The sequence below is a fragment of the Camponotus vicinus genome, unplaced genomic scaffold (assembly GCF_025532165.1).
Source record: "Camponotus vicinus isolate PSW18456_S1 unplaced genomic scaffold, iyCamVici1.0 SCAF_7, whole genome shotgun sequence".
NCBI lineage: Eukaryota > Metazoa > Arthropoda > Insecta > Hymenoptera > Formicidae > Camponotus > Camponotus vicinus.
In genome coordinates, this window is record NW_028141979.1 from 10,621,902 (window position 1) to 10,647,904 (window position 26,003).

General features: G+C 32.0%; 3 protein-coding genes and 1 pseudogene across 4 annotated transcripts; 2 read left to right on the forward strand and 2 right to left on the reverse strand.

Moving 5' to 3' along the window:
- Nucleotides 1-4,173: 4,173 nt before the first annotated feature.
- On the reverse strand, nt 4,174-4,709 carry LOC145975050 (venom serine carboxypeptidase pseudogene; annotated as a pseudogene).
- Nucleotides 4,710-6,312: 1,603 nt separating this feature from the next.
- On the forward strand, nt 6,313-9,612 carry LOC145975052 (uncharacterized). Its single transcript, XM_083105186.1, has 3 exons — nt 6,313-6,319; nt 7,797-8,228; nt 9,154-9,612. The coding sequence occupies exons 1-3, from the start codon at nt 6,313-6,315 to the stop codon at nt 9,567-9,569; spliced, it is 855 nt and encodes a 284-aa protein (XP_082961312.1). The 3' UTR covers nt 9,570-9,612.
- A 4,040-nt stretch (nt 9,613-13,652) lies between these two features.
- Nucleotides 13,653-18,092, forward strand: Ilers-m (Isoleucyl-tRNA synthetase, mitochondrial). The gene is made up of 15 exons (XM_083105206.1): nt 13,653-13,955; nt 14,224-14,346; nt 14,426-14,573; nt 14,629-14,833; nt 14,964-15,274; nt 15,342-15,508; nt 15,616-15,852; nt 15,941-16,113; nt 16,179-16,320; nt 16,392-16,549; nt 16,635-16,778; nt 16,870-17,083; nt 17,158-17,410; nt 17,482-17,663; nt 17,770-18,092. The coding sequence occupies exons 1-15, from the start codon at nt 13,743-13,745 to the stop codon at nt 18,001-18,003; spliced, it is 2,904 nt and encodes a 967-aa protein (XP_082961332.1). The 5' UTR covers nt 13,653-13,742; the 3' UTR covers nt 18,004-18,092.
- Grip163 (gamma-tubulin complex component 6) lies at nt 17,105-25,444 on the reverse strand. 2 transcript variants are annotated; one of them, XM_083105205.1, is made up of 16 exons: nt 25,059-25,444; nt 24,515-24,732; nt 24,174-24,415; nt 24,014-24,113; nt 23,567-23,923; nt 23,388-23,498; nt 23,126-23,296; nt 22,737-23,026; nt 22,448-22,667; nt 22,134-22,365; nt 21,820-22,012; nt 20,017-21,709; nt 19,724-19,933; nt 19,469-19,641; nt 18,153-18,519; nt 17,105-17,398 (listed from the first exon to the last, which is right to left on the reverse strand). In XM_083105205.1, the coding sequence occupies exons 1-15, from the start codon at nt 25,249-25,251 to the stop codon at nt 18,213-18,215; spliced, it is 4,710 nt and encodes a 1,569-aa protein (XP_082961331.1). In that variant the 5' UTR covers nt 25,252-25,444; the 3' UTR covers nt 17,105-17,398; nt 18,153-18,212. The 2 variants fall into 2 exon arrangements, with proteins under 2 accessions (XP_082961331.1, XP_082961329.1); XM_083105203.1 differs by having other exon boundaries at nt 17,105-17,995.
- Nucleotides 25,445-26,003: the final 559 nt, after the last annotated feature.

Consider the following 26,003-nt stretch of genomic DNA (forward strand, 5'->3'; position numbering starts at 1 on the left):
CTGAATTGCCGCGTCTGTCTGGCTACACCTGAAAAGCCATGCCTAAACCTACTCTGCCGACGACGCGGGAAGGTCTCAGCAACACGATATATTGATTACGTCGTCGAGAGAGAGAGAGAGAGAGAGAGAGAGAGAGAGAGAGAGAGAGAGAGAGACTGTTGGAGTAAACCAGAGAACGCGAAGTACGCCAAGCATGCCGGAGTAGAACAGCCGAATTCATCGAGGTGCACCGAAATATACGTCGAAATATGCGAATATATCACTCTTCCGTTCCCCTCTCTCCTTTTATGGCTCGCATATAATCGTAAAGTTCGATGCAGCCAGCGGTCGGGTGTCTTTCGATAAATTCGGGAAAATGAAATCTAGATTAATCTAGATTAATAGTGAAGCTTTCTGTGGTCCATCACGAGACCGAGGTTTCGGCTAACATGGACGTGAACATGGACGGGTCTGTTTGCAGCGGGCAGGCTTGTGTGTTCCCTGGTTAGGTTCGATAATCAGGATGCGGGTAATCAGCTGTCTGCGCAAAGTGCGCGCGAATTGATCCTCGTTCTTCCCTCGGCCGATGCACCGGCCAGTAACATCCTTTCCTCGACGTCCGACGAAACGATAACGTTTCGAATTTAAAAAGATTTTCATAATTTTACAGTCATTTATTTTCTACCGATAGTCGTCGATCATTCCCCTTTCATCTTTTTTCTTTCGCAAAAATTAATTTCTTCGATACACACACACACGTGGTTTATTCGGGATAACATTTCGCATTTTTTTCCCAAATAAAAGGATGAAATAAAATAATAAAATCCCTTTTATTTGGAATAATAGAAAATTGCACTTTGTCGGGACGCAAGGATCGAGTATGACAACGTAATCCCGTGAAAACGGGTATCGGCCTTCGGGTATATGCCTTCTTCCGAGGCGTATAATTACATTACAGCGTCTATCTGATCGTCGTGCGGCGGCGTGTATCCCATCTGGAGAGCGGCAGGATTTATGTGCGACAAACCAACTCCCGGGTTTGCAGTCGAGTCGCGAGACGGGGACTGGGGAAATTTGCGGAAGAAGGTAGAGCGCGTAGATCCTGCGGGGTGCATTGGGTATAATAAATTTTCACTATCGCGAGTTTGCCAACTAATCGGCCGCCTTTACCATTTAATTAAGGCTACCCGCCCGGCTCATCTATTGTCCGTGTCGCGTCAGCTCGGCCTGGCGCGCGTGCTTAATTGCCGGACACCCGTTGAAAATCAAGAGAAATCTCTTTCGCCCGAATTTACACTCGACCGCGATTCCTACCGCCGATTAAATAAAGGCACGAGAAATTATAATTGTATAATCCGCGTAATAGCGGATTATTAATGGTTATTTCATTGTTTTATCTGTATTTTTCTCAGATGATATCCGTCTGCGAAATAATGTTATTGTAAATTATATATTTTTTTCTTAAAAATAACTATGTATTTTTTTTTACAATAGATTCCTCTCGTTATTTTGTGCTTAAAAGTATCGAGGTAGAATCATCGAACAGTGAATATTTTACGAGGAAACTAAAGAAACTCGGAAAATACCTAATAAAAAAATACTTAATTATAGTGTTTTGGAAAGCTCTCGAGATAAGCTATAAGAATATGCAATAAAAAATAGGAGGTTTCGTTTAAGAAATTCAAGATGACCTTGCCCTGACCTTGGTAACGCCATCCAAAGTCAAACTCATAGCGCCAATAAATAGATCTTTTGAAACCCTACAACTTTTATCTGAAATATTTTTTTTCTAAAATGCATAGTTTATGAAATATTTGACGGTTTCCCTTTGGTGGAGACTTTTGGTACTCCCTGTATATATTTATAATAGGCTATAGCCAGGATGGTTTAATAGTTAGGGCAATATCTCAAAGATTTCCTATACACAATGTGAAAAATTTTATTTTCCTCAACACAATATGGAAGTATGTAAAATTATGATGTTCAAAAGGAGGAAAAAACAACAATTTGATTGTAATCATGAATTTTTGTTTCAGCACGTTTCCTGCATTTGTTGTTTCCAAATTCCAATTTGTGAGATATTTTTATGATTAGAAAATATTCTTATAAAGATATTTTTATGACTGCCTATGAGTTTTACTTATTCACGACTCCGACAACACTAGTGTTAAAAATTACTGGAATGATCGTCATCATCAAGTTAATATAACTTATATAATTTCAGTTATAGTGAATTCCTCGAAAAAAAACCTTACAAAGGTAAAAAAAATACGCCAAGTACATAAAAAATATTCCACCTTATATGCAACAAAACGTTTATAAAAAAATATCCCTAAAAATAATTTATAATAAAAATTTTCTCTCAAAAAATATATATTTTTCCTTAAAAAAATCAAAACTAAATATGAAATCAATAATTAATTTTACAAAGTTTGCGAATTATATACCTGTAATTAATTTCAATTATAGAAATATGTGAATTATAATACGACACACAATTATATACTGAGCACGCCAAGTTTTTGTAAGTCGTTTTGGTCTTAATTTTTTTAGCTTAATTTCCAAATTTACTTGGCAAAGCTTATGATTAATTTCAAAATTAAATATTTCCTAATAATAAAAATATGTAAATTATAATACGACTCGGGTCAAATTTTATGTATGTAACTTCTTAAATCCTTTAGTTCCAGGTCTACATAGTAAAACTTATGATCTTAAAACAAGTCGATTAGTTTTTCTCTTTTAAATTCAAAATTGGCGATTAATGCAATCGATGTTATTGCAGTAAGTGTTAAATAGTTTTGTGACTTACTATTTATAATCTGCAATATAAAATCCGCAATATATTAGTGCTATTTCATATATTGTACAAATATTTATTTGGATCATACATAATAATGTATTTTTATACATATATCATACAAAGTATTGAACTTATTTTGAAAATCATTTTCATTTTGTCGAGAATCTAATACATAAATGCAAGATTGAATTTGTGACAAATATTTCAAATTACAAATCCCTATCAATTGCTTCAATGTACTTGGCTAATTAATTATTGATTTCATATTTAGTTTTGATTTTTTTTTAAGAAAAATATATTTTTTGAGAAAATTTTTATTATAAATTATATTTAGGGATATTTTTTTTATAAACGTTTTGTTGCATACAAGGTGGAATATTTTTTTATGTACTTGGCGTATTTTTTTTACCTTTGTAAGGTTTTTTTTGGAGGTTGTAATATGCAAGGATTGTAGATTTTATTACGAACTTGGATTATTTCAAGAAATAGAATTATCTATTGTGGATCTATGTATTTTAAATTATTTATATAATGTATATACATATAATTTATAGACTGTATAATAAGAAAATATATTTATATTTACATATATATATATATATATTTTTTTTTTTTTTTTAATAAATTTATTAATTTCTATTACATAAATCTATTGTGTTCATCTTTGACTTTGTAAAACTTTTTAGAATACTTTTCCAAACACTATTATTGATTTATATCGCCTTATATGCATATATTAAATATATGTCGATATATGTACACATATTATTGAAATTTGTAGCTTTTATCACATACATTCTATTTATAACAATGGATAATCATTTAAAATTTCTTATTGTACGTGAAACGGGTAATTAGATTTAATGCCCATTTTGGTTGATCAAGAACCATGTGGCCTGCATTTCGTACAAGAACCTCCGTTAAATTGTCAACAGTTTTTGCGTAACTTGCTAATTCGTTTCCGACCTTCCACAACTTTCTCGATACTTTTGTATATTTATTTGCTCCGGACCATTTCATCCTCTGTATATAATTCTCCGTGAGTGGGTATACCACAATGACATCCAATTGTCCATTGTAAATGGGAAGATTCACTGAGTCACTTTATGGTGTTTCAGAAGATCCTCTAAAAGAATTATTATAGAAAAAGAATTATTATTATATTGCGTGAAGTCATCTTTTAGATACTCTTGGATAATGTTGACTTTGACGCGAAAACTATATTATCATTCATTCAGAATCATTATTATTGTCGTTTATTTTTTTAAATACTTGTAATAATAATCAAAACTAGTTAAATTATAAAATAGAGAATTTGAATCACTACAAACGATATTAAAAATCTCATCTGCTTTGGCGATCTTCTTCTGTTTAATAAACTCGTAGGCTTTTTATTCGTATTTTTCGGCTTTTCCATTTTATTAGCCTGATTTGATACAAATTGTTATATAGAAATTGATTTTCTGGGTAATATATTCCAAATCACATATTGTCAATGGCTAAGCCCTTCAAATTAATTTTTGTTTTTGCTTTGATATTATAATTTTTAATGGCATGAGACACTGCTGGCACATATTTTCCAACATATGACTCACCTGTGACACAAAGAAATCATTATTTTATAATTCTGAAAATAGTAGGAAAAATTGGACCAAAGCAGTATGAATATTTCTTCCTACTTACACTTCATTTCTAGCATATTCCTTCTTGTTATCAGTAATTACAACCGAATTATCAATATATATATTAATTATATTGCGTTCCAAGTTCTTCCCATTATATGAGTATTTTCACATTTTTAAAGTTTTTTTTTTAAGTTTTATTAGCAGTTAAAACGAATGGACCATTTTTCAAGAAGAGACCAAACATAAATAAAGTTGTACCTTCCATCTTGTAGCCATAAAACTACTGGTGCAATCTTTGGATTATGTTATATTTGTACACAAATAATTACTTCCTAAGCAATTTTGATCTTTAATATAACAAGTTATGTACAAACATTCGAAAATCTTTTATAGCAACTAAACTACATACATAATTATACAGGGTGATTCATTTTAATCTTAACAGGCAAATATTTTGAAAAATATGCGAGATACGAAAAAATATTTCAGACAAAAGTTATATGGTTTTAAAGGAGACATAAGATGATGTCATTAATTTGACCTTAAATAGTTACTTGAAGGTCACGTGAAGGTCACCCTCAATTTTTTAAATGGAACTGCCTATTTTTTATTACATATTCTTGTAACTTATCTCGAGAGCTTTCCAAAACACTATAATTAAGTTAGTTTTCATTAAGTACTTTCCGAGTTATGAAGCTTGAAATCGTTTCTTAATTTTACATAAACCGTAAAATATCTTGTAAAATATTCATTTTTCTATTACCTCACCTTAATACTTTGATGTACAAAATAATAAGAGAAATCAATTGGTGTAAAGAAAACACATAGTTATTTTTAAGAAAAAATATGTAATTGTTAATTGCAAATTACATAGCTTTTTTTCGAAACATCTATGTGTTTTCTTTACACCAATTAATTCCTCTCATTATTTTGTACATAAAAGTATTAAGGTAAGATAATAGAAAAGTGAATATTTTACAAGATATTTTACGGTTTATGTAAAATTAAGAAACGATTTCAAGCCTCATAACTCGGAAAGTACTTAATGAAAACTTACTTAATTATAGTGTTTTGGAAAGCTCTCGAGATAAGCTACAAGAATATGTAATAAAAAATAGGCAGTTCCATTTAAAAAATTGAGGGTGACCTTCACGTGACCTTCAAGTAACTATTTAAGGTCAAATTAATGACACCATCTTATGTCTCCTTTAAAACCATATAACTTTTGTCTGAAACATTTTTTTGTATCTCGCATATTTTTCAAAATATTTGCCAGTTAAGATTAAAATTAATACCCTGTATATACAAAGATTATTGATCATTGTTTACCATAATTGAGAAAAATCGGAAGAAAAGTTTGGAACTTGTACTTTTCATTAACTGTGAAATAACCCGAGTAATTGCTATAACATCACCCATATCCTAGTATAAAGTGACAACTTTTGCTCATGCCGCATCGATTTTTTCATTTTCTATCAAAGGCGTCAGGAAAAAACAGCATATCAGGATTCCTTTTCGTCAACGAGACGATATTCCTTCAGTTGCGGATATATATTCAAGAATCTTCATGTACTTTCGTATGATAATACGAAGAACAGAAGCTCAAAATTGCACTTTCATGTTGCTGTGAACTGTGATGATCGGTAATATGTCGACTTGTGTCTTTATCAATAATATATCAGGATTATATACATATCATGCGCATCTAATATGACAGTTTCTTATTTTCTTATTTTTTACTCGCTTTAGGTACGATCAGAAAGTCGATCATGAATCTTTTCCTTTAATGTGAACTCGTGAAAAATTAAAAGTTTCATTAATAAATATTGAATTCGTCAATAAAACTTCATTTTCCACGAGTTTATGCTGGAATAAAAAATTCATGATCGATTTCCTGTAGTAGGAATGTCAAGTATAATCGCTATAGCTATCATTAAAAGAAGCTTTACAAATTGTAAAAAAAAAATACACCATGTACATAAAATATGCCAACTTGTATAAAACAAAAAAGTTTAAAAATTCGAGGAACGACTTCACATGCATCGACTTTGCAATCATTCAGCCGATTAATCATACAGCAGGCGCCAAACGTTGCTCGACTGCTCGACACTGAAGTGTCGGACAGTTTTGAAATCTTTATATTAAAGATATACTTCTCTAAATTCAGATTTTCAGACAGATATATAGATGCATTAAAAAAATAATAACAATCTATTTGAAAAATTGAGAGAAGGACAATCTTTTCACAATTATATATTTTTGTTTCTTTAATAAATATATAAATGTAAAGACTTGATGTATTGAAAAAATATAGAAAAGATGAAATAAAATTCAATTAAGAGCTAAAATCTTAAATTTTAAACTGATTTTTTTAAAAACTTTTTTTTTAAACTTTACTACTTCTCTAAAAATATGTCACTTCTTTAAAGTATTAATGCATTGTTCATATGATATTGAAAGAAAGAAATTCTTTCAATTCTATTCACTCAAAAAAAAGATTTTTTTGTTAATCTTGTAACTACAGTAATAAGTTTAGAGATGCAAAAAAATTAACTAAGATAGATAAATGATTGGATATTGATATCGTATATATTTTGAACTTAATCAATCTAAATGGCAGAAAATTTATATCTAAACTATTAGTAAAATTTAGGAAAAAAGTCTTTTTGTGACGCCTAATCAAACTTGTTATAAATTTGACTGAAATACACAGAAAAGTTTCTCACAAAAATCGTTTCAGCTATAGTATTGAAATGATTACAGTGCAATGATTTTTTAACAATTTATCTAAATTTATTTAGAAGATATTACTAGAATTTACTGCTATAAATCTTATATATAACAAATTCAATTTTCACAAAAACAATTTTCTAGGCACCAAAAATATCAAATTTTTATTATAAGCTAGCTAAATCTCTCTCTCTCTCTCTCTCTCTCTATATATATATATATATATATATATATTAACAAAACATTTTCTTATGCGTGTATAAAATGTATTGATAATTGATAGATATCGACAGATGTACAGACTTATAGTGTATAGAAATCTGTGTAAACAACATTGGCGAAGAGAAAAAAGCTAGTGTCTTCCAGGAGAAATGAACATTGTGTAAAAAAGAGGAAAAGAAGAAAGTGTTTTCGAATCCGGCAGCGGTTATCGATCCAAAAATCGATTCTCGAATCAGTATTTTCCGGATCAATATTTTCTGTTCTGCGTAATTATTGGTGAATAGTTTCTATTCCTTAAGGCCCTTGCACAATGCTAGGCAACAGGCAATAGGAATAGGGAATAGAAACTATTCACCAATAAATACGCGGAATAGAAAATATTCGCCAATAGGAGCAGAGAATAGATACTATTTCTGTTCTTATTGCTTGTTGCCTAGCATTGTGCAAGGGGCTTTATTTCTATTGCCTGTTGCCTAGCATTGTGCAAGGGGCTTTATTCTCGAGAGCGCAATCGCTCTCACAAGTTCATTGTCCATGTTGGATCCCATTAGAGAAGACGGCCACGACGAAGCTAAAGCCGAAAGCTAAGGCGCCGATCGCCAAGAAGCAGAAAGAGGTCGAGAACGGCATCGTCAGCAGAGAGAATCCACCCAGGAGGACAACTCGGCGCAAGAAAACAGTAGAAGAGAACGGTGAAGAGAATATTTCACCAGCGGAGACAAGAGTACGATCCATAAAGAGACTGAGAAAGAGTAAGAATACCGAGATGGAAGTGATCGCGGAGGCTGTTGATGAGCTGGAGAAGAAGAACGACGCGAAGATGATAACCAGCAAGAAATCTTGCGAAAGGATGAAGAAAACAGAAACTAGTAAGTTCATTCTGAGATTTCTGATTTCGAATTTTTTTCGAATACTTTTGTCTGCTGATTTTTTATTAGTAGAAATAAAGAAATAAAAGATAAAGCATGGTGTAAAGAAACAAGGTGAAGCATTGCGCATAATGGCAGCAGCTTTGACGATTGATCCAATCAGAAGGCAACCCATTTTACAAGCGCTCACTTTAAAGTGAAATTCGATTATAAAGAATGAAAATGCAGTAAAATTTTAAATATATATTTGATGAAATACAATAAAATACAGGAATAAATAAAATAACGTTTTTTTGTGATTCTTTTATATTTAAAATAACATTTAATAACATATGATAATGATTTTAAATAAAATGCAGATTTAAATAAAATAACAATTTAAATATAAACTTTATTGCACATAAACGTATTATTAAGCAAATATCAAACAATATGATGTCTCAACATTAATTATATTCAGTTTATATTATATTTTATTTTATTAATTATATTTACTACTTACTGCATATGTTGCATCAAAGGACGAATGATACACTGACGGGAGCAGCCATATTGCTTTTTTTACAAAATGGGTCGCGCGCTGATTGGCTTAAAAATTGAACGAGTGCGCATCGTCGGGAATGCTTCACCTTGTTTCTTTACACCATGAGATAAAGAAAATTTTTTCACTTAAAAAATTTCAAATTAAAGAACTTGAAGCTTATTTCAAGTTAAAGAACTTAAGATTTGAAAGAATATTTTAGACATTATTGAAATTTATAAAGTAACAAGTGAATTCAATGAGTCTACTTACTGGATATTTTTTCCGAATTTTTATTCATGTATTGAATTAAATGGCATAAACCTAGAAATTTTTCAATATTTTAATGCCATATATATTAATTTGAAAAGTTTTTGCATCATGCGACTTTTTATATATTTTTAGTGAAGGTAGCAGAAAAGACAAGCTCGAAGAAGAAATCTACAAAAGAGTTCACGGTGTTAGAAAAAGCAGAAATTGAAAAACAAAATGGTCAAAACATAAAAGAAGATAAATCGAAAAATTTAAAAAAAGAAAATACAAAGGAAACTATTCCCAAACGAAAGTATAATATTGAAATAACAAAAAATAATAATAATGAAACTACTGAGAAAAGGAATTTAGCATTGAAATCACGAGATGAAAATGATGCGAAGAAGATTAGGTTAGATAATGAAAGTAACAATGTTTTACAAAAAGATAATGAATTTGAATTTATAAGAGAAACTGATGCCCAAATGAAAATAGAAAGTAACGATATTTTACAAGAAAAATATAAGAAAGTTAAAATAAGAATAATGCAAAGTATAACATTTAAATAGAAATAGAAATTCAGTATTTTATTCCATCGAAAATGTTTTATATTGAATTATCAGCTATTAGACAACATCTTCTGTAAAAAAATGTAATAATAGAAAAAATGTTTCATTCAAAATATTTCTAAAAATTTCATGATGTCTAATTACAAGTCCTTATCGGCACCCTGGCAAAAATGAGACGTTTGTTTGGCGTTTACATGAACGTTTGTGGAAGTTCGTCGAGAGTTTAAAAACGATTAGTAAAGAGTTTGTAGAACAAAAATTGCAACACTGCAGCGTTTAAAAGACGTTTGTACGTTATAGCGTAAACGTAAACGTTTGAAAAGTCTGAGTAAACTCTGTACACGAAGATGTATCAACGTTTACTGAACGTACTCTGAAAAATGTTACCTCAGCATTGCAAAACTTTCATGTAACATTATATAAAGAGTTTGTAGAACAAAAATTGCAACACTGCAGCGTTTGATAAGCATTCAAAACCCAACAGCGTTACGTAAGTGCTCTTACAATGTTTGAAAAGCATATAAACTCTCAGAAAACCCTCACTCAACGGTTGTTAACGCTTTATAAAGTTTCTTATTTTCGCCAGGGCATATGTACAATTGATTACCCTGGCAAAAATGAGACGTTTCATGAACGTTTGTTTGGCGTTTACATGAACGTTTGTGGAAGTTCGTCGAGAGTTTAAAAACGATTAGTAAAGAGTTTGTAGAACAAAAATTGCAACACTGCAGCGTTTGAAAGACGTTTGTACATAGCGTTTTTGAGAGTTTGCATAGCGTTTACATGGCGTATGCAAAGAGTTCTTTAAACATTTATAGATCCTCTATTAAGTGTTTAATTTCATCTTTGGAAACTGCGTGCATCCTCTATTAAGCGATTACCCGACAAAAACAGTACGTGAAATCCACGTTATTACCACGTAGATTAATATCGTTGAATCTACGTGGATATTCAAGTGGATAATCCGCTCAAAAACGGTACTAGAATCTACGTGGAATCTATGTGAAAATTTCATGAACTTTCGAGACATATTACTTTTTTCATTTTTGATAAGTGAATATCTTGGACATTTATAAAAGTATATAAATACACTCGGCCATAAGAATAATTTTATTTTTATTTATATTTTATTTTTAATATACGCAATAAATAGGCTATCTCCCATTTATCCGTTTAATTTCAAATAATCTGTTCCATATTCTGAATCCCAACAAGCGATCCAGATTATTAAACAAATTATTTTAAATTAAATCAGTTTATTAAATTAAACTGACTAAAGAACCGTCTACAATGAAAATAATATCGGTGCAGTGGACGGTGGAGTAAGACTAATGAGTAATGCGAAATGGAAAAGAATCATTCGCTTACGCCTTACTCCACCGTCCACTCCATATTACTTCCATCGTAGATGGTCCTTAAAAGAAAAAATAAACTTCGGATCGTGTTAGTATCAGTTCTTTATATACACTTTATGACGGAAAGTTGAATACGAGTTAGCTAATTTGATGCAGCGCCGCATAGCGGCAAAGCGAGGAAGCATATTCTATATACATATGTACTATTACATTTCTTAGGCGTTTCTTAGGCGTTTCCAAGCCGTTTGTGTAAACGCCGTACAATTCGCCACATTGAAAAAGTATTTGCTGAAAGTGAAAAAACGGTATTGGAAAAAGTGTTTGTTAAACGTTTGAGAAGTCTGATAGTAAACTCTGTACACGAAGATGTATCAACGTTTACTGAACGTACTCTGAAAAATGTTACCTCAGCATTGCAAAACTTTCATGTAACATTATATAAAGAGTTTGTAGAACAAAAATTGCAACACTGCAGCGTTTGATAAGCATTCAAAACCCAACAGCGTTATGTAAGTGCTCTTACAAAGTTTGAAAAGCATATAAACTCTCAGAAAACCCTCACTCAACGGTTGTTAACGCTTTATAAAGTTTCTTATTTTCGCTAGGGTAATTGATATGTAATACTATAAAAAAAATTAATAGAATTTGTGCTAAATGTTTTGTTCTTATTTGAGCAACACACATATCTGTGTGTGCTGAAAAATTTTAAAAAGTTACCATATATAAATATTAATATAATTAATTATAATTAATTATATTTTTATATAATTTTTTTATAATAATATTATAATAATATTAATATATATATAATATATATATATATATATATATATATATATATATATCAATTTTTATATATTTAATATTAACATATATGTACTTAATATTATTATTATAATAAATATCATCATTAAGCGAAAATTTAAATATTTTGGATGAATTTCAGACGACGTGAGCAAAACCTTGCACTCAAATAAAAATTAAGCACATTATATATTTTTCTAAGGCCCAGTTCCACAACTTACTTTAACCGAAGTTTAACTCGTTAAAGGAGGATTTATATTGCGTCCAAAACCCATTGTATCCAATCGGACGTCATACATCGGACATTGTAAATCCTCCTTCAATGAGCTAAACTTCGGTTAGAATAAGTTGTGAAACTGGACCTAAAAGGATAACGAATAATACTTAGGCCGGTATTCATAGTCTGTTCTTATATTTAAGATCGTCTTAAGAACCCATTCAACCAATCAATGACCGCATTGCAGCTATTTGATTGGTTGAATGGGTTCTTAAGACGATCTTAAATATAAGAACGGACTATGAATACCGGCCTTAGACATCGTTTGCGTACTCTAGACTCGTACGCTAGTTTTATATATTTATAGTTTTATATATTACAACATTTACATTTATACTTCCTTTTTTTATTGTTATTAGACATGATTATATTTCAATTATTGTTGTTGATTAATTAAATATCTTTATATCTTTTCAAAAAATCTTATATATTTCGCATAAATTTCAACAATTGCTTTTTTACGTGTTTTTTGTAATTAAATATTATAAACTGCTCTTTTGCGTTCAATAATACACATATAATATATGTCTTTGCTTGTAATCATTAATATGCGAGGTATACAGGGTGGCCCATTTTAATCCATCCAGTCGAATATCTTGAAACTAAGCCCGGGAAAGAAAAATGTTTCAGACAAAAGTTGTTTGGTTTCGAGGGGGCCATAAGATGGTACCATTGGTTTGACCTTGAAGAGTCATTTGAAGGTCACGTGAAGGTCACTTCAATTTTTTTAAATGGAACACCCTATATATTTTTGCACATTCTTGTAGCTTATCTCGAGAGCTTTCCAAAACACTATAATTAAGTACCTTTTCGTTAAGTATTTTTTGAGTTATGAGGCTAGAAATAATTTCTTAATTTTACATAAACAATTTGGAATTGTTAATTGCAAATTACATATTTTTTCTTCAAAACAACTATGTGTTTTCTTTACACCAATTGATTCCTCTCATTATTTTGTACATAAAAGTATTAAAGTAAGATAATCGAGAAATGAATATTTTACAAGATATTTTACGGTTTATGTAAAATCAAGAAATTATTTCAAGTCTCATAACTCAAAAAGTACTTAACGAAAAGGTACTTAATTATAGTGTTTTGGAAAGCTCTCGAGATAAGCTACAAGAATGTGCAAAAATATATAGGGTGTTCCATTTAAAAAAATTGAAGTGACCTTCAAATGACTCTTCAAGGTCAAACCAATGGTATCATCTTATGGCCCCCTCGAAACCAAACAACTTTTGTCTGAAACATTTTTCTTTCCCGGGCTTAGTTTCGAGATATTCGACTGGATGGATTAAAATGGGCCACCCTGTATATAAATTTAATGCTTTAATCTTATTTTAGTATCGTCAACAAATAAACGTTCTCTTTTCATTTATGAATAAATATTGAATTTATATCTATATATGACATTCTTTTTTTATGCTAATTTATAGCTGTCAATTTTTACTTTATAAATGTATGATAATGATAAATGTATGATGCATAGAAAATCACGTGTTTCAATAAGATTCTACCTTTTCATTTCTACATCTTTCCTATTTTTATCCTCCCGCCGTTAAAGATGAATTTCCCCGCCAATCACGTGACTTGCTGATATCAGCTGATGCGTAATGGCGTGTTCACAAACTTTGACAGATTTTTAAAATGGCACATTTAAAAATGGCGACCTAGGTTCGTGAGAAAGTTAAGGTTAGAATAGGGGAAACAAAACATTGCCTCTACTGATTCATAATAATGTCCATATGTAACGCAAAAATGGGACAATTGTTCAAATCGACAAAAGTTACATTGCGAACTTGTGCAAAACTATGCTGTACATTATGGCTAAGGGGCATGAAAAGTGCCACGAAACAAAACTATACGAAAACCGTGCTGTTGCCGCAAACTAATTTTCCGGCACGACTCGGCGGCAAGAAAAGAGTGGAAATGGATAGCTATTTAATTGAAGTGGGTTTGTTGTCTCTAAATGCAATTCTACAAATTTTTTACATTTAATCTTTGAATTAATTATTTTTTTCTTCAAAAAAAAAAAAAATAGGAAATGTAAATCAGTTGTAATTTTGTATGCATCATATAAATATGTAACATTATTCACATAGCTTAAATAAGGACTCAATAATTTGCAAATAATGTAAACTTTATAGTTATTAATATTTAATTATACAAGTTAATAATAATATATATAAACATTTTTTTCTGTATTTCTTCAATATAGAAATGTGGTTTTTTGGAATTATATAATTGGCAAAGGAAAAATCTTAAAGGGCCAGATTTTGTTTTGCACGATGGCCCGCCATATGCTAATGGACTGCCACACATGGGTCATGCCATTAATAAGGTTAACAAAAAACTATAAAATATGATCTTTTTTTACTTTATCGAAAAGGAAGATATTTAAAAGTTAATTATTTGCTTAGATCCTGAAGGATATTACATTACGAAGTAAAATTATAACAGGTAGAAGAGTACATTATGTCCCAGGTTGGGATTGTCATGGTTTACCAATTGAACAAAAAGTACTTAGTAATATAAAGGATGTGAATCCATTAGAAATTCGTCGAAAAGGTATGTTGAAATATAAATATCACCATTATATTCTCCTAACAGTTTTATGTTGTAGCTAGTAAATTTGCGAGCGATGCTATAGCGAAGCAAAGAGAAATTTTTATATCATGGGGTACTGTGGCTGATTGGAATGAATCAGGCTGTTATTATACAAATCATGTTTCATATATACAGAATCAGTTGCAACAATTTATAAATTTGTACGATAAAGGACTTGTATTCAGGGCCTTCAAACCAGTGTACTGGTCACCGTCCTCTAGGTATTTTATAGATTATCAAAATATTTATAAATATTTACAAATATTATCAAAATATTTATAAATATTATAGATCAAGCCTAAAGAAATTCTAGTTTCCTTAAATATTTTTTTCTTCTCGATATAATCATAGAACAGCATTAGCAGAGTCAGAACTGGAATACAATGAATCTCACAAGAGCAAAAGCGTTATTATTCGTATGCAACTTGATGCATGTACATTATCCTCGAAATTAAAGAATTTGGAGAATAAACCACTTTATGCCCTAATCTGGACCACCACACCATGGTCATTGATAGCTAATCAAGCTATAGCTTTCTCCAATAACATTGTATACTGTATTGTGGAGGATAATTTAAAAAATCTATATATTCTTGCACAAGATTGCTTAACAAGTATCGAGCAGAAACTTGGTCCATTAAAATTGGTTACAACCATTACAGGTAATGCATTTAGTTTTTTTTGTAATATTCAAATATATTATAACTGAGAAATATAATTTCTTAATAGGGCAAGAATTGAGTGAGGCTAAGTATTTTCAGCCCATTACTAAAGAGCGTTTACCATTCTTACCTGGGCAGCATGTTACAACCAATGTCGGTACTGGATTAGTTCATACAGCTCCTGCACATGGTCCAGAGGATTTTCTCATTGCAGTTGAACATAATATACCAGTAGTAAGTTATCTCTTACGAATGGCAACAAGCATGATTGATTTCCAATTATCTTAATGAAATTTTATTCGAATCGCATTCGATTTGAATTAATGGTGTTAATGTTACAGTTATCTTTAATAGATGACGATGGATGTTTCATCAGAGAAACGGGTGATGAATTCGTCGGTTTAGACGTCTTAACCGATGGCGCTAATAAAATCCTACATCACATCGGTGAAAATGTCTTGCATACCGATATGATTACACACAGCTATCCATATGATTGGCGAACTAAGAAACCTGTAATCATCCGCGCGAGTCATCAGTGGTTCATAGACATAAACTCTATTAAAGAAGCTGCAATTGTAAGTCAATCGAGTCTTTATGAAACACAAGAATGCATTACTACACGTTCGTCACTCATGTGCTAATACTTTGTTTTTTTTACGCAAGGACAGCATCGCGAATATAAGAATATATCCGGAGCAAAATCGTATGTCGTACTTGAATGCATTATTCGCTCAAGTTAAACAACGACCGTATTGGTGTATTTCCCGACAACGATCCTGGGGAACGCCGATACCGATATTGTATAATAAACGAACTGGTGACATATATACAAGCAGGTAACTATTTATATGATTGATAAATGATACAAGAATAGACTTATATTGTTTCGTATTGTGTGCAGAAAATGGATCGAGAGATTGTGCAAACTGATGGAACGCTACGGTACCGATTATTGGTGGGAACTATCAGTTGAAAAATTAATCGGTCGCGAGCTACGGCAAGAATTGAACGGCAATAATATAGATGACTTGGAAAAAGGAATGGTACGAGGATCTCTTAATTAATAATGTCAAATGTCAATAATGCAAAATACACGACTATATTTCTTATTAAGGATATCATGGATATTTGGTTGGACAGCGGTCTCTCGTGGTCGGCCGTTTTACCGGAATATAAAGCGGATTTATATTTAGAAGGAATGGATCAATGTCGCGGTTGGTTTCAGTCATCGCTACTAACATCCGTTGCTCTTCAAGGACGCTCTCCTTACAAGTAGTTTACTCATAACATGAAAAATGAAATATCTATTTAAAAATCTTATAAAAATATACACATATTTACCTATATTATTTTAAAGCGCGCTGTTCGTGCACGGATTTGCTGTGGATGATAAAGCCTCGAAAATGTCAAAATCAATTGGAAACGTCGTAAATCCTGAACAAATTACTAAAGGTGGAGAAAACTTGAATAAAGATCCAGCATATGGCGTCGATACTTTAAGGTCAACTATCCAAACTATTCGTTTGATCAATCGGAATCTATGTGCGAACAGAAATAAAATATTTTAAATTACATAAAAAATAAATTGATAGGTGGTGGGTAGCTAGCCATGGATGTCAACATAGTCAAGTTCCAGTTACGACAACGTTATTGCGCGAAAGTCACGAATCTATACAAAAATTACGTTTGGTCTTACGCTTCCTCTTGGGCGTTTTACATTCCTATAACGAGGGAATCACAATCGAACCGGAATATGTTTATCTTGACAAGTATATGTTACATGCTCTGTATCAATACAACAAAGAGGTAATTATAAAGCAAATATACTTAAGAAAAAATCACAATCTATATGTCATCGATATTGATTGATTATTTCACAGATTCAAAGTTTGTACGAGAATTATTTATATCACCACATATGTAAACTGATAATGAATTTCCTGACGAATACAGTGTCACCAGTATACTGTCACTTAATTAAGGATAGACTTTACTGCGACGAAGTGGAATCCCCGACGCGTCTGGCCGCGATGGAAGTAACGTGCGAGATCTTGACTGTACTTGCAAGATCTATCGCGCCAATTGTTCCGCATTTGGCGGAAGAAGTATGGCTTTATCATCCTGAAAATTTAGGTAAGCAATTTAGCGAGAAAGTAAATAAAGCACATTTTCCATACAATTTCGTCTACGTATCATTTACACAGCATCGATACCATTGTATCATACTGAGTTCAAAGTACCGGAAACTTGGCATCAGCCGGAAATCGCTAAGCATGTAGAGAGAGCGTTAAGTTTGAGAAGCAAAGTCAATACATTGGCTGATTGTAACACGTGGGAATTGTCGGGTACCATAACAGCTACAACGACTGATTACGAATCCTTTTCGGTAAGAATTATTCTATTTTTTTTATAAATTTCTCTTGCAATAGTTTTTGATGTTGAATAAATAATTATTATTATACATTAACGTATTTTTCTCTGTCTATTCACAGATACTTCAAAAAGACCGAGAATCCTCCACGTCGGAATTTTGCGATATTTTACAACTTTCGTCAATTACGTTGTTAGAATCGCCCATGGTAAACGAAACGCAGATTAAATTGCATAATACAGAGAAGATGCTTTGCCAAAGGTGTAGAAGGCATCCCGAATTAGATAAAAACGGCCTTTGCGGCCGCTGCATTAAGGTACTCGATATGACGAACGTATCATCGGTATCTATGTAAATGCAATATAGAATTAATTTTATTTCTTAATAAAATAAAAATTCTATATATCGATTTTTTGGCTAAATAAATAAATATATAAAAGAGAGCATTTTTCGAAAATTGAATTATTTTTTATATAAAACGAGATATGATTCGTATATAATTACCTATATCTTGTTACATTCGATTGTAAAAGAAGACACGAGTGAGAGTGGCGTTTTATTTTACTATTGTTGCTTTGTCGTCAAATCATACATATGATTTATATTTAAAGCGTTGAGAAAATGTGTCAGGTGCGGCTGATATCCACTGGTGGAAAATTTGCGCGCGACATGCGCCATATATTCTCGCCATTCGCAAAACGATCGATACATCTGTTCCAAACTTTTGAAATTTGGATGGCTGTATCGACCTGTATTATCACCATCGACCTTCCAAGCTTGCGATCTTAGGCGATTGTGAAACTTTAATATGATCTTGAAGATATTGATTAAGCACACGCGCATCTTTTCTCCGCGAGTATGAAGCATACACCTGAAATTGATATACAGGGTGTCCCATTTTAATGTCCCACTCCAAATAACTTTCTTATTTTTAATTTTAGAAAAAGATGCTTCAGACAAAAGTTGTATGGTTTCAAGGAGGACATAAGGTGGTGTCATTAGTTTGACCTTGAATAGTTGCTTCAAGGTCACGTAAAGGTCACCTTCAATTTTTTAAATGAAACCCCTTACTTTCTATTGCATATTCTTGTAGCTTATCTCGAGAGCTTTCCAAAACACTATAATTAAGTACCTTTTCGTTAAGTACTTTTTGAGTTATGAGGCTTGAAATAATTTCTTAATTTTACATAAACCGTAAAATATCTTGTAAAATATTCATTTTTCGATTATCTTACCTTAATACTTTTATGTACAAAATAATGAGAGGAATCAATTGGTGTAAAGAAAACACATAGTTGTTTTTAAGAAAAAAATATGTAATTTGCAATTAACAATTCCATATTTTTTCTTAAAAACAACTATGTGTTTTCTTTACACCAATTGATTCCTCTCATTATTTTGTACATAAAAGTATTAAGGTAAGATAATCGAAAAATGAATATTTTACAAGATATTTTACGGTTTATGTAAAATTAAGAAATTATTTCAAGCCTCATAACTCAAAAAGTACTTAACGAAAAGGTACTTAATTATAGTGTTTTGGAAAGCACTCGAGATAAGCTACAAGAATATGCAATAGAAAGTAAGGGGTTTCATTTAAAAAATTGAAGGTGACCTTTACGTGACCTTGAAGCAACTATTCAAGGTCAAACTAATGACACCACCTTATGTCCCTCTTGAAACCATACAACTTTTGTCTGAAACATCTTTTTCTAAAATTAAAAATAAGAAAGTTATTTGGGGTGGGACATTAAAATGGGACAGCCTGTATAGTCAGTTTTGTTAGGTTTATTTTACTCTTAATTATCGAAAATAACTACCTCGAGAGTATCCTTTTAATGTAGTTCATGTGCGAGCAGTAGATCTGATCTATCGTCCGAGAATTCTGTAAATCCTTTTCGAACTCGCTCCAACTTGCGTGTAACACGCTACACGTTAAATAATTGTGAAGAGCATTCGTGAATTGAGTCATGGAGTGTCTGTATAACTGCAACTGTGCACAAACGAACGAAATCGATGAGGTCATTTTTTAATATTTACTTCATGTTTAATAGCAATTAATTAATGATATTAACCTTGTGATATTGCTCCGAGTTGACTGCGTTACGCTCTACCTTCATTATATTAAAGTCTTCTTGCAAAACCCACGACATCCTGCCAGTCGTTATTAGGAATTTAAACACTTTGCTGTATTGCAACATCATCGTGTCATCCAAGATGATATTCAACGGCCATGCTATTTTATAGTTTAGGCAAAGACATTCCAAAACATTTGGATCTGAAATCTGCAATAAAAGAGAATATTATTAGATATCGGGCAAAGTTTCTCGTAATAATAATTAAAAACTGTCTTAAAAAATTTACTTACATATAATTGGCACGGTGGATCGATAGCGGAAAGGCTCAAGAGTTCCGAATTGGCATAATTATTACTGAACGAGTTCATTAGCGCCTTTTCCAGGAGATTTGTGAGAGTAGCAGAATTGAAGAGCTCGATCGGCGCGGATATCGTGTAAAGACGGGAATAAAGCGAGTCTGTTAGACTCTTTGCAAATTCGCCGTTCAACAGAAAGAAATAACTACGTAGACTGTGCAAATGCGATAGTATGTTGCACTCGTTCACCAGATGTTTGATAATCGCGTTATTAACCAGCCAAGTTTGTATCTGCAGAGGAATGATGATGGATTTTTCTAAATACACTTGGAGCGAGGTATGATCGATCATCTCGACATCAGCTATAGTCAAAGATGATGGTGAGACCGACGAGGACTTCACATCAGGACCAGTAACGCCAAACAAGTTCGGCAATTTAAAATTACCACTCATCGGAGATTCAAAGTATGTCTCCCCTGTCATGATTGACTTTGTCATATCGGATAAAGATGATTCCTGACCGGCGTTTAAAGCAAATATATCATCGCTGTTTGGTATCTGCGACAGAGGAGTATGGGTCGATAATGTGGTGAAGTTGTCAGTCGTACACGACATTGGCGTATCTATATTATTTTGCCGCTGCACATTATTTAATATCGGATCTTGCTCCGTGATGACATTTGCATTATTAATTTTATTTGAATACTCCTCATTATTTATAGGCCTGTTCGCAGTCATCATTTCTTTTTCCGGCAATTTGATACCGGATGTTGGAGAAGCGTTGTTGTTCACATTTTTCTCTGTATTGTCTACATTTTGTTCATTAGTGACTTCGTTATTGTCGTTTATATTTGTGCAATTAACTGTTAGTTTATCTGTGAATATTGTACTGAGCTCATTATTATTCGGAGTCATGCCGTACTCTTGTATGAGGACTTTAAGTTTGTTGGTTTGTGCTATAGTCATATTATCTATCCTTTCGATAGCTAAGGATTTAGGCCTATTAATACTACCAATCAATTTCTCGGTAATCTTGTCGCTTTCTAAGATATTATTTAAACGAGTATCAACTATAGCTATTTGTTTATCATTCATGATCGTACGAATATTCTTCATCGCTTCGTCGCGTAGAAAATCCTGCAGATTGCTCCTCTCGTTGTTCTTTTTGTAGATATAATTTAATGGCAAAGATTCTTGCGGTAAGTGTACATTTTGTGTATCCACTGTTATGAGAGGATCCTTACTTGTCATAATTTTCTCGTCCGATACAATATCTTTATCAGTATCGCTAGATGGGATATCAGAGTTCGCACTTTTAGCGACTGATGAATCTTCTTTATCTTCTGTATCGTTCTGATTAGAAACATCTATTGTCGCTTCATTCAATATTTCACTTTCTGGAAAGTTGCTATTTTCATCTTGACTAGATAAACCTTCCATTTCAGATGTAGACACGTTCGTGCTTGGTGAAGTAGAAATATTTTTATTTTGTTCATCAGTATTGATATTTTCATCCAAACTTGGTGTGGCGACACTTTCCGACATTTCGCTGTCGGATTTTTTCATAGACTTCAAATATTCTACGCGTTTTTCGAAATGACTCATTCTCATCTTACGCCAATTCGATCGTATACGATTACTCTCTAGGTCAGTGTTTAATTTCTCATAGTAATTTATAAGATGTTCTCTGTAATACAATAAAAAAAACAATACAATTAATGCTACGATTATTTTTAATTAAACTTATAATAAATGTCACTTTTCAATAATTTTCATTCAAGATTAGTTGAATTTTACCGCTCAGCCTGTTGTTGCTCTCGTATTTCTTCCTGCTCTCGATCAAACTTTTCGAGCAATAATTTGTCAGCCAGCATCTCAATCTCTTTCTTCTTTTCTTTAAATAAAGCACTCTCTTCTGCTTGGTGCTTCAATTCTTGCAACAATTCTCGTTTACGTTGCACTGTCTTCGCGATAAGTTCTTGGCGTTGTTCTAAAGATATTGCAAAAAATTGTTAAATATATGAATCTTGATTTTTTAAAAACGTGTATGATAAAAACTAAAATAAATAATAAATAAATATAATATATGATAAATTGGATAAAAATATTACTATTCAGCCTCGATAAAGTTTCCTGCTGCGCGCGTATCACCAGCTCAGCCCTTTTCCTCTCGGCTTTCTTTTCATCTTGAGTCGCAGATAAAAGAGATACGATTGGTCCCAATGCCGCCTCACCTTCACGCTTATATTCCTGACACCTTAGCATCTGTTCTCGCAGCATGGACACGCTCAGGCAAACCCTTACTTCCGGTCGAGCATTGAAGGACACATTGCATACAGAATTCTAAAGTGGCATAGATATTGGTGTCTTTTTATACGTTCACAATTGAAAAATAATAAGCTTTGATACAACGAAAACTAATAACCTTTGGGCTGCAAATTTTTAAAAGTCGCAACGTCTTCCCACATTGCAGTATCGATTCTGATAGTTCAGATAAGAAACCGGGTACTGACTCGGTATCGATTGCGAAGCTGTCCGTCCAGAATTTACGTCCCTTCTTTCGCAGATTATGCGATCGAGACTGAATCATGAATTCTCCGTAAACATCGTCGCACCTCCCTTCAAATAACCAGTTTTCCAGCAATCTGTGAAAAGTTTGACACAATATTATTTTTGGCTTCTTGTGAAGAATAAAATATCGATTTGTTTCTTACCGAAAGTAAACTTCGCAGCATGATTTTAATATAGAGTAAAAGACCAACGCAACCTTTGGATCAGTGACTTCGGTCACTTCTTTATAAATGTGCGTTAAGATTCCGCTGCCTAAAGTGCATTGATTGTAATTGCAACGATCGCACAGTCTTGCAACTTCCACAATCAAATGTGCCAGTGGACGAACCTTTTTCAACAGACTTAACAATCCGTCAAATTCATATCGATTGAGAATTCTTTGCAACGCCGACCGATAATATAAGAGTAGCTCCTTGATATTGGCACACATCGCCTACAATTATTTATATATATATATATATATAGTGTAATTTTAAAATTATATAGCATGGAAGAGATAGAGAAAGAGAGAGAAAGAGAATAATATAAATACTTTGAATATAAGACCATCCTGTTGTAACTTGCCCGTTTGTGGATCAGGCGTGATCAGAAGCAATAGGGATTTGAAACTGTTGCCCCAACAAATTGCTTCTTGACAAGTAATTTTTAATGTATCCGAATTTATACCATGCACGCTAATATTTTCCTCCAATTTAAATCCTATCTGAAATACAAATAATATTATTACAAAATATGAAAAATATTATACTAAATAAAGCATATCATTGTATTAGCAAAATTAATTGCATCCATACCACAATATTATATTTAAAAGAGTCTGAATCTATACCAAATAACAATAATTTAACATCTGATACAAATTTTTTGGGGGAAATTTCTTGCATCAGGGATATGGAATGTATCACCTGTAACATAAAAAGTATAACTTTTTATACAATATATATTTGCAAAAGTATTGCTATGTATTATTTACCTTCTTTGGTAGGAGCGATAAAATACTTGTTTGTCTTATTCTTGCCAAGTGCAGCATTGTCTCTGGCAAATCAGTAACAAATAATAATTGTTTGGAAGACTCTGAAGCTCCGAAAGATTCCCATGTTCGTAATTTTGAGATATGATCACTGGAAATTTGTACATCTTTCCATATTTGATTAATATTTCTAGCATATTCCGATCCATCCATAAAATTGCAATTGGAATTATTCGACGCATGCATAACACACAAATCATTTTCATTTTGATAATCTACAGATTTTATCCATTCGCAAGGTAAAGTTACATTTGATATAAATCTTTGTGTAGATGAATATAGCGTATTTGTTTGCTCAACCTGATAAAAAAGTTTTATAATTTATGTATAAAAAAAGTTGTGCCTCAAAAATTATACATGCAAGATGATATTACACACATAAAGTCTTACCATAATACTTGTTGAAAAGGGGGTATATGTATTACATTGTTTCGCTGTACTCTCAGTACAGCTCGATATGCAAGGTGCCATTTCAATAGCATTATTATACCTACAATCACATCTATATAGAAAACTTCTAAACAGATATACAAGAAATGTAGCATCATACCTAATTGTTTCGATTCCTACAGTTTTTGATATATGCTGATTTTCAAAGGACACTCTACTAACAAAATTAGCCACTGTATGTCTATCTCGTCTAGTAGAACTTTTACGAATGCCCAACATGGCCTCAAACTTCTCTGACAGAATAAAGGATTCCATGGGATATGTTTGAAACATTGGTACCCCATTTGTACACGTAACATCTTCAGGCAAGCAGGGATTAGTTTTACCATAGTGAAATACATCCTATAGAGAATACAAAGTCAGATTTGCCCTAGCTTCAATAAATATTGTAGATCTCAGTAAATTGATGATCGATTGAATAATTGATGATAAAACAAGTACCAGTATAGCGCCTGTGTCAGTTTGAAAACTTTTAAGCTCCATCAACAATCTCAAGATTGGTTGAATCACAGTTTCTACATTAATCGTGTTACTATATAAATCGTTTACTAAATTCTCCAACTTTTCTGCTTCCGAGACGCGTCTGAGAGACAGCCTGAGCACAAAGGCATACTTTAATATCTCCACCAAGGGATCGATTTCAGAACTCGCTATATTCTCTGCAATGATAAAGTGCTATTATTTACAAGGTCTACCTATTTTATTACATCAGTGTAAAATCTCATTGGGAATATAATAAAAATATGAAAAATATATAAATGATATATTTAATATATAAATAAATAAATAAATAAATATATATATATATATATATAATATATAAAAATATATATATATAACATAAACATATATATAATATATAAAAAATATATATAATATATAAAATATAAAAATATAAATATAAATATAAAAATAATATATAAAATAATATATAAATATATATATGTAATATATAAAAAATATATGAATAAATATATAAATGTACCTTGACTGTATACTTTTTTGCTCTTGTTTAATAAAATTTCATAAGCCTTCGAACGAAAGCTTCTCACTATCTTAATATCGTTCCTCGGTGGCGTATAGGAGTTTCCATTCTCGAGGCGATTCCTTCGCAACGTGTGTTCGACCAGTTGAGTTACGAGATCGTAAATGTTGGCGTCGTTCCGTTCTAGATCCATGATCGAAATACTCCTTCAGGCGACTATTAATTAACTGTTGCGACGAGTTGCGGGAAACGAGAATTGTTTTCATAGTGCCATACGTAGTCGGCCATAACAACGCGAGCCTTCAACCGAACGAGTCCTCTATTCTCAATGTTGAGAATAGGGGAGTTCAATTTAGGGGAACGAGCTCAATTTTCCGCGTGACTTTGATACCTCGATGAACAGCCTTGACATCGCGAAATGCACCTAAATTAGGATATAATAGTTATTTTATAAATTAATGTAATTATAAAGACTTGAAGATACATAGGGGATACAAGAAAAAATATGCCATAGAAAAGAGATTTATAATATAGTATTAATTTTATTGCGATATTATACATATGCACACATACATGCGTATGACGCTAAACGAAAATGTATGTGTGTGTGTGTGTGTGTATCTGTGACACGCACGTGTCTGCAAACATATTGATCTCTTTCGCGACATATCATATGGATATACATAAACATATATATATATATATATATATATATATATATATATATATATATATGTATGTATGTATGTATGTATGTATGTATGTATGCTACACACGTATGTGTACGTATATGTATAATGACATACGTCGCTTTTGTGAGATACGTATGTATCAACACTGTACAACAGTGTTAGTCCATCTACCAGTATCATCAAAAACCTCCTTATAGAGAGAGAAAAAGAGAGAGACAGAGTGTATGTGTATGCGTGTGTGTGTGTGCGCTCG